A 13,862-nucleotide genomic window follows, 5' to 3' on the forward strand; every position below is an offset into this window, starting at 1 on the left:
TACTCCAGTCATGTACCACATATAAGAATGACTAACTTAAGCCATAAAGTAGGGTAGGGACTCATTATATTTACATTTGTCAAGAGAAGAGTTACATTTCAACCCAGTCCCAAAATCTATCCCTAACTAAGGTTTCTGATTTCAAGTCTTGGAAGTCTGTCGATTTTCCCCATTGTCTCTTAAATTTAAGGCGTTTATAATTTTTCGTCATTCCAGGGGGATCCGGCCTGTAACCAATATTTAGCATTTAACTATTTTGAGAGCTTGGTAGAGTATTTTCGTGATCACTCTATATCATCTTCCAAGACATGGCCAACAAAGCTTGAAAGCCTACCCTCACTTCCAAAGGAATGACTATTCGAAATACTCTACTAATTAACTTTGCTACATCATTCCATAGTAAAAATTATTCATTACAGGACCAGAACATGTGTTTAGAATCTGCCCTCTCCTCCGTGCATCTCGGGTAATTAGAATGAGCTCTCAACCCCTTTCTATAACACCCAAGGGTTCCGTAAACTGTGTATCAAGAATTGTGACATGCGTTGAGCCGAATTAAATGACAAAATCCAGGTGATTCCACTACCTCTTCTTACATTTCCTTAGACAAAGGCCAAACTACTTCAAGAATGAATTAACAGTTACATGGTAAACTCACTTTTCTTCCAACTTGAGAATAGTCATGTGTGGGGCTTTGCGGGGACCTCATTCCGAAACTGGATTGGTTAACCTACAGTAAATACATTAATATTTTACATGAGGCACATTTCACTTTCTACATTACTAATCAAAACTAAAAATGTTTTATCTATTTATACATGTAAAATTATATATTTTATAGTTCTCCAGTAATATTTCATAGAATATTTCTCCTGTTATATTCCAAACGCAGCAAAAAGCTTAACCCCTTGCGTACCTTCGCCGTAATAGTACGTCGCTGGCCGCTTATTCCAGCGTACCTTCGACGTACTATTACGGCGCAGGAATAAACTGTCACTATGTGAAATCACATAGTGACAGAACAGCGGCGGCAGCTGTCATTGACAGCTAACCGTCTCTGCTACCAGCCTGGGGACCAATTAGCAGTCCCCAATGCCGGCGATTGCTGTGATTGGTCAGTCTCTGAAGACTGACCAATCACAGCCGTCTGTGACGTCGTCTGCAGGAGAAAGCTCCTGTCACTTTCTCTGATCTCCTCACTTCTGTGAGATACGTGAGGAGATCAGAGAAAGCGGTGTAAAAAAAAACAACACTTTTTATTAACCCCTTCCTGAAAATGGGCGTATAGTAACGCCCTGAGGATGAATCGGGCACAGGAGCTGTGCTCGCTCCATCTTCATCGGATGTCGGCTGTAATATACAGCCGACATCCCACTGCAACTACAGCGATCACTGTCCTCTCCGATCGCTGTAGTTTAACCCCTTAAATGCCGCTGTCAATAGCGACAGCGGCATTTAAGTGATTGATACAGAGGGAGGGGGCTCCCTCTGTACCCCATTGCCCCCCCCCCGCGAAAAATCGCGGGGTTCTGATGGTTGCAATGGCAACCAGGAAGCCTAGCAACGGCTCCTGGTTGTCGGGTACGGAAGCCTATAAGGTCCTGCCCAAGGCAGGACGTAATAGGCTCAACTGTCAGTTGTAAAGTGACAGTTACAATACACTGCACTACATACGTACATACAGAAGTAGTGCAGTGTATTGTACAGGGGATCAGAAGATCAGATCTTCCAGTCCCCTAGTATGTGTAAAATAAAAAGTGAAAAAAAGTAAAAAAAAAGTTTTAGATAAATAAATAAATACAAGTTTTACGTAATAAAAACAATAATCGCCTTGTTTCCCTGATCAAGCCCTTTATAATTAAAAAAAAAATGAAAAAAAAAGACAAAAACTAGACATAATAGGTATCGCCGCGTTCGTATTGGCCTGACCTAAAAAAATATCATATTATTTATCCCGCACGGTGAACACCGTAAAAAAATACCATAAAAAAACAATGGCAGAATTTCCTTTTTTGGTCACGTTGTTTCCAAAAAAATGGAATAAAAAGTGATCAAAAAGTCGCGCGTAGCCAAACATGGTACCAATAAAAACTACAGTGTGTCACGCAAAAAACAAGCCCTCACAAAGCACCGTCGACAAAAAAATAAAAAAGTTATGGTGACACTAAAACATTTTATTTAGAAAAAAGTGTGTTTTTTTTGTAAAAGTAGTAAAACATAAAAACTATATACATTTGGTATTGCCATAATCGTATCAAACCGCAGAATAAAGCAAACATGTTGTTTATGCTGCACAGAGAACGCCGGTAAAAAATTATAAAAAAAAATAGTGAAAGAATTTCTGGTATTTGGTCTCCTCACCTCACAAAAAATGGAATAAAAACTGATCAAATTATCGCATGTACCCCATGATACTAATAAAAACGACAGCTCGTCCCATGAAAATCAAGCGCTCACAGAGCTCGTCAACGGAAAAATAAAATGTTATGACTCTTGGAACGCAATAATGCAAAACGACGGCCCAGACTAATTTATATGTGCAGCAGTTCTTCACCTAAAACCCCACGTCATCATTTGCAGCCCCCATTGGTAGACCCTGTAAATGCAGCGAAAACGATGATGTTTTGGGGTCTGTGCTACATATGGGGCTAGTGAAGAAGTCAAAGATTAGACAATGATGGAGTGCGGATATTTTGTACAACACCACAGACAACCCTTTAGAAGTGCGACTCCTGCACCCAATAATCCGGCCTGTGCATGAAGGATTGGTTCAAAGCGTACGTCACTATCCAGGGATAATTAATTTTATTATTCATTCTCCCCATTATTACATCATCCTATTATGACCTGTTGCACTCCGCCCAGCTTACATATACCCTGATGGTACTCCGCACAGTTTACATATACCCTGATACACTCCGCCCAGCAAACATATACCCTGATGAACTCCGCCCAGCTTACATATACCCTGATGTACTCCGCCCAGCTTACATATACCCTGATGTACTCCGCCCAGCTTACATATACCCTGATGTACTCCGCACAGCTTACATATACCCTGATGTACTCCGCCCAGCTTACATATGCCCTGATGTACTCCGCCCAGCTTACATATACCCTGATGTACTCCGCACAGTTTACATATACCCTGATACACTCCGCCCAGCAAACATATACCCTGATGAACTCCGCCCGGCTTACATATACCCTGATGTACTCCGCCCAGCTTACATATACCCTGATGTACTCCGCCCAGCTTACATATGCCCTGATGTACTCCGCCCAGCTTACATATATCCTGATGTACTCTGCACAGATTACATATGCCCTGATGTACTCCGCCCAGTTTACATATACCCTGATGTACTCCGCGAATCTTACATATACCCTGAAGTACTCCGCCCAGCTTACATATACCCTGATGTACTCCGCACAGCTTACATATACCCTGATATACTCCGCCCAGCTTACATATACCCTGATGTACTCTGCCCAACTTACATATACCCTGATGTACTCCGCACAGATTACATATGCCCCAACATTATAAACTGAAACACCAGTAAAACACTAAACAAAACTACTACAAAGCAAAATCTGCGCTCCAAAAGCCAAATGGCGCTCCTTCTGGGCCTGGCAGTGTGCCCAAACAGCGGTTTATGACCACATATGGGGTATTACCGTACTCTGGAGAACCGCTTAACAATTTATGTCTCCAGTGGTACAAGCTGGGCCCAACGCATTGGGCACTGAATTAGCATATATGTGAAAATGTGAATTTTCAATCTGCAACATCCACTGTGCACTAATTTCTGCAAAACCTTTGGGGGTCAAAATTCTCACTACACTTCTAGATGAATTCCTTGAGGGGTGTAGTTTCCTAAATGGGGTCACTTCTCTGGAGTTTTCACTGTACTCGTACCTCAGCGCAATGCAACATGGCGTCAAAAACAAATTTTGTAAAATCTCCACTCCAAAAACGAAATTGCACTTTTTCCATTTAGACCCTTGCCGTATGTCCAAATAGCCGTTTACAACCACATATGGGGTATTTCCGTAATCAGGAGAAATTGTGTAACACATTTTGGGGTGTCTTTTCTCCTGTATTCCTTGTGGAAATGAAAAATTCTGAGCTAAAGCTACAGGTTATTGGAAAAAAAAAATGTTTTCATTTTCACGGACCAATTTTAATAAAATCTATAAACCACCTGAGGGCTCAAAATGCTCACTACACCTCTAATTTAATTCTTTCAGGGGTATAGTCTCCAAATTGGGATCACACCTGGGGAATTTCTACTGTACTGGTACTTCAGGGGCTCAGCAAATACGACATGGCCCCCAGAAACCAATTCAGCAAAATCTGAGCTGCAAAATCCAAATGGTGCTCCGTCTTTTCTGAGCCCTGCCATGGGTCCAAACAGCAGTTTATTACCACATAATGGGGTATTTCCGTAATCAGGAGAAATTGCTTTACAAATGTTGAGGTTCTTTTTCTGCTATTCCTTATAAAAATTAGAAAATTCTGTGTTTTTTCCAAAAAAAAGTCTCTTTTCATCTTCAAAGACTAATTCCAATAAATTCAGCAAAAAACCTGTGGGGTCAAAATGCTAACTATACCACTAGAAAAATTCCTTGAGGGGTATAGTTTCCAAAATGGGATCACTTTTGGGGGGATTACACTGTTTAGGTCCCTCCAGGGCGTTGCAAACGTGACACGGCACTGAAAACCATTCCAGTAAAATCAGAGCTCCAAAATCCAAATGGGGGTCCTTCCCTTCTGAGCCCTGCTGTGGGTCCAAACAGCAGTTTATTACCACATATGGGGTATTTCCGTAATCGCGAGAAATTGCTTTACAAATGTTGGGGTGCTTTCTCTCCTTTATTTCTTGCAAAAATTAGAAATTTTTACGTTTTTCCAGAAAAAAGTAGATTTTCATTTTCACAGACTAACTCCAGAAAATATAGCAATATACCTGTGGGGTCAAAATGCTAACTATACCCCTAGATAAATTCCCTGAGGGGTGTAGTTTAAAAAATGGGGGTCACTTTTGGGGGTTTCCACTGTTTTGGCACCACAAGACCTCTTCAAAACTGACATGGTGCCTAAAATATATTCTGAAAAAAGGAGGCCCCAAAATCCAAGAGGTGCTCCTTTGCTTCTGAGGCCTGTGTTTCAGTCCATTATCACACTAGGGCCACATGTGGGATATTTCTAAAAACTGCAGAATCTGGGCAATAAATATTGAGTTGCGTTTCTCAGGTAAAACCTTCTGTGGTACAGAAGAAAATGTATTACATATGAATTTTGTAAAAAAAAATGAAATTTGAAAATTTCAGCTCTACTTTCCTTCAATTCCTGTAAAACGCCTAAAGGGTTGAAACACTTTCTGAATGCTGTTTTGGATACTTTGAGGGGTGCCGTTTTCAAAATGGGGTGTTTTATGGGGGTTTCTAATATATAGGGCACTCAAAACCACTTCAGAACTGAACTCGTCCCTGAAAAAAATCGTTTTGAAATTTTCTTAAAAATATGAGAAATTGCTGCTAAAGTTCTAAGCCTTGTGAGGTCATAGAAAAATAAAAGGATGTTCAAAAAACGATGCAAACATAAAGTAGACATATGGGAGATGTTAATTGGTAACTATTTTGTGTGGTATTACCATCTGTTTTCCAAGCAGATACATTTAAAATTGGAAAAATCATAATTTCTTCATATTTTCGCTAAATGTTGGTGTTTTTCACAAATAAGCAATGAATTTATCGACCAAATTTTTGCACTAAACTAAAGTACAATATGTCACGAGAAATTCCGGAGTTATTACCACATAAAGTGATACATGTCAGATTTGAAAAAATGGGTCTGGTCCTCAAGGCCAAAATGAGCTGGGTACTCAAGGGGTTAAAGGAGCCACGGGACCGTTTTTTTCATACTGATGACCTATCGACAGCATAGGTCATCAGTATATGATCAGTGGGGCTCCGACACCCACACTGATCAGCTGCCTCCGTGCACCGGATGTCCGTGCCCGAAGCAGATGGTTGGGGTCACAGTATAGCGGCCGAGCTGTAGTATTACAGTTCTGCTGCTAATCAAGTGAATCTGCTTCCGGCACCGAACACTGCATACCATGCAGTATGAAAAACGGTCCAGTGGCCAGACAGCCCCTTTAAAGGGGTTTTTTCCAAGAAACCCATGTATTCCCTATCTACAGGATAGGCGATACATGTGTGATTGCTTTGGGGCCTGACCGCGGGCACCACCGGCGATGAGGAGAACAGGGGACCAATAGTTCCCCGAAGTGTCCCATGAGAACGGAGCACTGGTGCACATGCTCGGCCAGTGCTCTATTCATTTCTATGGGACTTCAGGGGCCGCTGTCTTTGGCAGCTCCATAAAAGTAAATGGAGCGGAAGTCGAGCATGCGCACCACCGCTCCATTCTCATGGAGAACTTCGGGGGAATTTTGATCCACGCCCATTCTCTTCATCACTGGGGATCACAGCGATCGGATCCTCAGCGATCACACATATATCCCCTATCCTGTGGATCGGACATTCATGTGTTTGTGGGAAAACCCCTTTAAATGCATTTGTGAATAAAGTGTATATTGACGATATTATCATTATGAGAGGTTTATGGTTGAACTCTTTGAAAGAGACAAATAGGGTTCCCCCACCAGATTGTAACATGGACAGCACAGTGGCTCAGTGGTTAGCGCTGTTGCCTTGCAACACTGGGGTCCTGGGTTCTGAGCAAGGTTAACATCTGCCTTGACTTTGTATGTTCTCTAAACGCTGGAGCTAGACATCTACTTGTGCTGTGTGATGATGGGACAAGGGTGTTGAATCATTGCATGCTAAGAGTGTCATTGAACACGGTACTACACTATTTTTTACTGTACTTCCCAAAATAATGGACAAATGTAATTTTAGAGCTGACTCCACTATACTTGAAAGATTACATGGACTGCATACTACAAAGCTTTATATAAACAAATATAACACATTTATGCTATATCTACCGGAAAAAAAATAAAAACTCGAACCAATCCAGCCCACTAAAACACAGCTGTTTGTGACTCAGACAGGAAACAAGATTGGGAAAAGCTTGAACGAGTCACCGACTCCTATATTACAGAGAGACCCCGGCTCCTGAAGAATGATGAGACACACCTAGGAGCTTCACTAACACGAAAAAGTCTGTTTGTTCTCACTCAGTAATGCCTCCAGCAACCCTTCATTCCAACAGCGACTGAAAACAGTAAAGTCTTTAGGAAGCCCAACAGGAAATACATTCATGCCAGTGACCTTCTTCTTAACTTATTCACAGCTCTGGGAACAAAGATGCATTCCACTGGGAGCATTCAATGACAACCTGAAATGGGACATTTACTTCTCATTCTCCAGTTATTCATCAGTTTCGACATGACCAGGCACGGACTAGCAATCCAAGACCATCATTTATATACAGATACGGTGTCACTGGTAATGCTATACAATCTGACCTCTGGCAGGAAGACAAAGCCGGTCACCTCTTCTAACCTCTCCCACACTGTAATAGTTATGTAATACCCTCTGCTCCGGCTCTGGGGGCCAGCGGCAATCTTTTCTAGCAAAATAAAAGGAAGCAGAAATGCTTGGCGCTCACCGTCAATGCACATTATAAGCACTTCTGTAATACAGAAATTTACCACAATGGTTTCCTCAAAAAGGAGTAGATCCTGTTGATACCAAAACTCAGCACTGCCTATTCGTTGGAGATACTTTCTCTTCAATGGTAGTAAATATACACAGACAGAACAAATCTCAGGCACAACATAGTCATTGCGCCCACTTGGTGGGTTGTTTGCAATTGAGATCTATGAAATTGTTTGCTGCTGGGCCACAGGAAAATCTAAATTGGTTCCTAGAATGATCTAATAGACTCCTAAGATCTACAATATTTTTTCTATACCTAATGTACAGTAGTTAAGAGTTCTACAAGATTTTGGAGTGTGTCTGTGGGATTTCTGCCCATTCCTCCAGAAGAGGATTTGTGAGGACAGACACGGATGTTGGACGAGAGGGTATGGCTCACAATCTCTGTTTTGGTTCATCCCAAAGGTGTTCTATGGGGTTGATGTCAGGCCTCTGTTCCACACCAATCTCACCCAACCATGCGTTTATGAACCTTGCTTCGTGCACTGGGGCACAGTCATGCTGAAACAGAAAAGGGCCTTCCCCAAACTGTTCCCACAAAGTCGGAAGTATACAATTGTCCAAAATGTCTTGGTATGCAGAATCATTAAGATTTCCCTTCACTGGATCTAAGGGGCCTAGACCAACCCCTGAAAAACAACCTCATAGCATTATCCCTCCTCTACCAAACTTTACAGTTAATACAATGCAGTCAGGCAGGTAACGTTCTCCCAGCATTCACCAAACCCAGACTTGTCCATCAGACTGCCAGATAGAGAATTTGATTCCACACTCCACAGAACACGTTTCCATTGCTCCAGAGACCAGTGGCGTCTGTGCTTTACACCACTCCATCTGACACTTGGCATTGCGCTTGATCATGTAAGACTTGCATACAGCTGCTCGGCCATGGAAACCCATGCCATGAAGCTCCCGGTGCAGTTTTGGTATAGATCTTAATGCCACAAGAGGTCCGAGACAGTGCAGTTATTGAGTCAGCCGTGTTGGCGACTTTTATGCACTATGCACCTCAGCGACCCTGCTTTGTAACTTTACTTGTTCTACCACTTTACAATAATATCACACACAGTTGATCGCGGAATATCTAGGAGGTAAGAAATTTCACAAACTGACTTGTTACAACGGTGGCATCCTATTACAGTACCCTGCTCAAATACAATAAGCTCTTTAGAAAACCCCATTCTTTCACAAATGTTTGTAAAGCCAGACTGCTTGGCTACGTGCTTGATTTTATACACCTGTGGTAAAGGGACTAAATGAAACACTTGAATTCAATAATTAAGGCCCCATGCACAAGAACGTGCTTTTGCGGCTGTAATTACCCCGAAAATCCACGGGAGAATTGCGGCCCCATTCATTTCTATGGGCCCATGCACACGACCGTGGTTTCCACGGTCCGTGCATGGCCCAGGAGCCTGGACCGCAGAAAGAACGGGCGAGCCTTATTACGGCCGGGTTCTGCGGTCCAGGCTCATAGAAAACAATGGATGCGGCCATGTGCATGGCCCGTGATTTGCGGGCGGCTCGTGGATGACACTCCGTGCACATGGCTACGGTCGTGTGCATGAGGCCTAAGAGGTATGTCTCAATACTTTTGTCCATATAGTGTATATTCTATATACTCACTACTGTCAAGCTACTATATAGCACATAGAATCAGTATTTATATACTACATACAGACAGCTGCTCTGATACAATATTAGGGCTGTAATATGTAAATGGAATAAAAACATTGTACATCGTATATTGTATATATACACTATATGGAGAGGCTTTTCATTTTTTTTCAAGTACTCACTCTAATATTAGATTTTTGTTTGTCACTCACCATTTTACGTAAGATAGTTATCTCTGAATAAAGATTACTAGCAGAGAATAGTAACAGTATTATTGTTTTATTTTGCAATGATGGGAATAATTTGTCCTCTAAGGCTATGTTCACACGGGAGTATTTTGGGGGAGGAATATCTGCCTCAAAATTCCGTTTGGAACTTTGAGGCAGATATTCCTCTCCCTGCACTCCGTTTTTCGCGGCGATTATCGCGCCGTTTTTCGCCCGCGGCCATTTAGCGCCGCGGGCATAAAACAGCGAGAAATACGCTTTCTCCTGCCTCCCATTGAAGTCAATGGGAGGTCAGAGGCGGAAGCGCCCGAAGATAGGGCACGTCGCTTCTTTTTCCCGCGAGGCAGTTTTACTGCTCGCGGGAAAAAGACGCAGACGCCTCCCATTGAAATCAACGGGAGGCGTTCTCGGACCGTTTTTGCCGAGTTTTGCGACGCGGTTTCCGCGTCCAAAAACTCTGCAAAATACCCCGTGTGAACATAGCCTTAGGCTATGTTCACACGGAGTATTTTGCAGGAGGAATATCTGCCTCAAAATTCCGTTTGAGGCAGATTTTCCTCTCCCTGCACGCCGATTTTCGCGCCGTTTTTTGCCCGCGGCCATTGAGCGCCGCGGGCATAAACCACCGCGAAATACGCTTTCTCTGCCTCCCATTGAAGTCAATGGGAGGTCAGAGGCGTAAACGCCCGAAGATCGGGCATGTCGCTTCTTTTTCCCGCGAGGCAGTTTTACTGCTCGCGGGAAAAAGACGCCGACGCCTCCCATTGAAATCAATGGGAGGCATTTTAGGGCCGTTTTTGCCGAGTTTTGCGACGCAGTTTCCGCGTCAAAAAACTCGGCAAAATACTCCGTGTGAACTTAGCCTAAAACAGTTCTCACTGATGCAAATTAGGCCCTATTCACAACACTTTTGATGAAGCTCTCTGCATATACACTAAACATGTCCTTTGGGCTATATTAGCCTGACAGAGGCCAAAAGAGTGTCCTTTTGGCCTCTTTCAGGCCGGTGTACATTAGTAAACCGCAAAAAAAGGTATGGAATAGTATAGTAGCCATTCCATACAACGGAATGCAGTAAATATACGTAACCTCTATAGTATACATTTTTATTTTACATGGGATCCTAAGGGTGACGGACGCCACTTTATGACAACCATCAAATACATCTGTTTCACATATACGTCATGAGTTTTCATGATCTTTTCCTGGCGTATACATTAAACGGAGGTCATTAACTTGATTTGAATGGGGCCTTACCACTGTGTGTAAAGACAGAGCTAGTCCAGAGGTGTCCATAATTCATTTGATTGTTGGGCACATCATAATGTGTTAACTCATTAAATAACAACCCGTTTACAACACCATATCCTGGGGGTGTTGTCAAGTGTTAATGGATATATACGCTCATCTTCCGTCAGCATACTTGTCTGCCATGACAAACTGCCTTGTGTTTCTTCCCGTGATCAAATGCATTGTAAATCCTGGCTTGGTACGTGAAAATGGTATAAAATATAAAGTGCAATGCTTTGACATTTTGCAACATAACGGAATGACATATTAGAGTAGAAACCACAGATCATTGCTCTGCCTTTCCTTTGGTGCTGTATAGGAACACCTCTCTTTATAAAGGAAGAAGTGTTCTGCTAAGACCTGGGAAGGAAGCTGGGTTGTATGGAACAGCCCACATTCTTATGTCGCCAAGATCAGGAGAGCGGGACTGGGACTGGCACATATGGAAAGCATTACTGTAAGGAAGGAATTTCACATATAAGGAGTGGCTCTGGAACTAACAAGAGGCAGCCTAAACTTCTCCCACTCTGAGCTTTACAGAACAATGCAATGTGATCCAAGCAGCGCATATTCCAAATCCTTAACACAAGTAAACACTTCTGGTAAAGTGACAGTCATCAGTCATGTTTAACATAATGGATAGCCTGGAATATGTCCCCAGATTTCTGTGTCCTTACCCCATAAACGGCATGCTTTACAGTACGCTGCAGGCTCATTACAATGGCATCTCATCACGCCCGGCATTCTCAAATTAAGTCATTTTACTAAAGTCCTATCAATGTCAAATTTGTAGGATCAAATGTGCCCACTAAATCTTCCCCTAGATATTAGATCGAAATTAGAAAGTGTTAGGGTCCCATTACACAGCCCGATCATATGAACGCTCGTGTGCCCGATAATTGGCTCCAAAGGATCCAAACAAAGGATCTGGCAGGGACAAATCTCATCTATTGGGTGCCTGGTTAGAACAAAGCCCCCTGTGTACATTACAATGATGGCAGATCCCATCAGAATCAGAAGGATCTGACAATGAAAATCTAGTATCTTTGGCCCAGCATGATTATATGTAATCATATAGGGTCATCCGGCCTCAGACACATATTAATCTAAATGGGACACAGTCTGAATTTAAAGAAACACCCCGCCCCCTTCTTTGTTTGAAATCGTGATTAAGTGGAAGGTTGTATGGGCATTGGCGTACCGGACACTTTATTTTACTGCTAGCGGCTCTGTTCTGGGCCGTCATTGGGTCACCTGATCTGCACTCTGACTACTCAAATCCTTCAGTGTCTGCAAGGGGTTGGAGGTCAATCTCTTAATGCAATTCTGTGATGTTCACATAGGTTTGTATTGAGAGACTGACTTCCGGTCCACACAGCAGATGCTGTAGGATACAGGGATTCAGAGTGGGGATCGCGTGACCCAACGGCAGCCTGGAATGGAGCAGCTACCAGTAAATAAAGAGAATAAACCTCACTACCTTTCACTTAAAGAGGCTCTGTCACCAGATTTTGCAACCCCTATCTGCTATTGCAGCAGATAGGCGCTGCAATGTAGATTACAGTAACGTTTTTATTTTTAAAAAACGAGCATTTTTGGCCAAGTTATGACCATTTTTGTATTTATGCAAATGAGGCTTGCAAAAGTCCAAGTGGGCGTGTTTAAAGTAAAAGTCCAACTGGGCGTGTATTATGTGTGTTACATCGGGGCGTGTTTACTACTTTTACTAGCTGGGCGTTCTGACAAGAAGTATCATCCACTTCTCTTCAGAACGCACAGCTTCTGGCAGTGCAGACACAGCGTGTTCTCGAGAGATCACGCTGTGACGTCACTCACTTCCTGCTCCAGGTCCTGCATCGTGTCAGACGAGCGAGGACAAATCGGCACCAGAGGCTACAGTTCATTCTGCAGCAGCATCAGCGTTTGCAGGTAAGTCGATGTAGCTACTTACCTGCAAACGCTGATGCTGCTGCAGAATCAACTGTAGCCTCTGGTGCCGATGTGGCCGACACGATGCAGGACCTGGGGCAGGAAGTGAGTGACGTCACAGCGTGATCTCTCGAGAACACGCTGTGTCTGCACTGCCAGAAGCTGGGTGTTAACGAACAGAAGTTGATGATGCTGATTCGTCAGCATCATACACTCCCATTCCTAACGCCCAGCTAGTAAAAGTAGTAAACACGCCCCGATGTACGCACATAATACACGCCCAGTTGTACTTTTACTGTAAACACGCCCAGTTGTACTTTTGCAAGCCTCATTTGCATAAATACAAAAATGGTCATAACTTGGCCAAAAATGCTCGTTTTTTAAAAATAAAAACGTTACTGTAATCTACATTGCAGCGCCTATCTGCTGCAATAGCAGATAGGGGTTGCAAAATCTGGTGACAGAGCCTCTTTAAAGAAGCACTATGGCTTTTTTTCGCCTCCTGTTTGAAAATGCGATGAAGTGCAAGGTAGTGCAGTGTATTAGCTTTCCTGATGCTTTATTTCACGGGTAGCCGCTCAGTTCCAGGGCCGCAGTGATCCCCATTCTGACTCTGAATCCTACAATGTCTGCTGTAGGGACCGGAAATCCAGCTCTCAATGCAAGTCCATGAGAGCCTTGATGTGAGTTTCGGAGACCTGCATTGAGAGACTGACCTCCGCTTCATACCGCAGACGCTGGAGGATTTGGGTGGTCACTTTACTGTAATATCAGCTACACTTAAATATAAAATCTTAGGTTCTAAACATTGTGGCCAAACTAAGAGTTGTTATTTGGCTATTCCAGGAGCCTGAATGGCAAATATGCCTAGCTAGGCATGAGAAAGGGGTCCTTGAGGGCTGAAACGTTGCTTTTATGTATTGTACCCTTGCAGCAATATATCCCTATATTTCCCCAATATATTCCTATATTTCTAAATAACTAGGCAGATATACCTGCCAGGAGTCTGGAGCAATCCTTATTGGAGATGTAATACCAGTCACTTCTGTCAATTTTGGAAAACAGGACATAGAGACAGTTATTATGTTAACAACCTGACAG

At 42.9% G+C, this 13,862-nt stretch overlaps 1 protein-coding gene across 1 annotated transcript in view; it reads right to left on the reverse strand.

The window, feature by feature from the left end:
• Nucleotides 1-13,862, reverse strand: part of LOC142742694 (septin-10-like) — a 73,733-nt gene that overhangs the window by 44,378 nt on the left and 15,493 nt on the right. Inside the window, exon 2 of the mRNA XM_075852710.1 lies at nt 659-730. Coding sequence (XP_075708825.1) covers nt 659-730 — 72 coding nt within the window. The remainder of the gene's footprint in view (nt 1-658; nt 731-13,862) is intronic.

This window comes from Rhinoderma darwinii, chromosome 2, assembly GCF_050947455.1.
Source record: "Rhinoderma darwinii isolate aRhiDar2 chromosome 2, aRhiDar2.hap1, whole genome shotgun sequence".
In the NCBI taxonomy this organism is placed as follows: domain Eukaryota; kingdom Metazoa; phylum Chordata; class Amphibia; order Anura; family Rhinodermatidae; genus Rhinoderma; species Rhinoderma darwinii.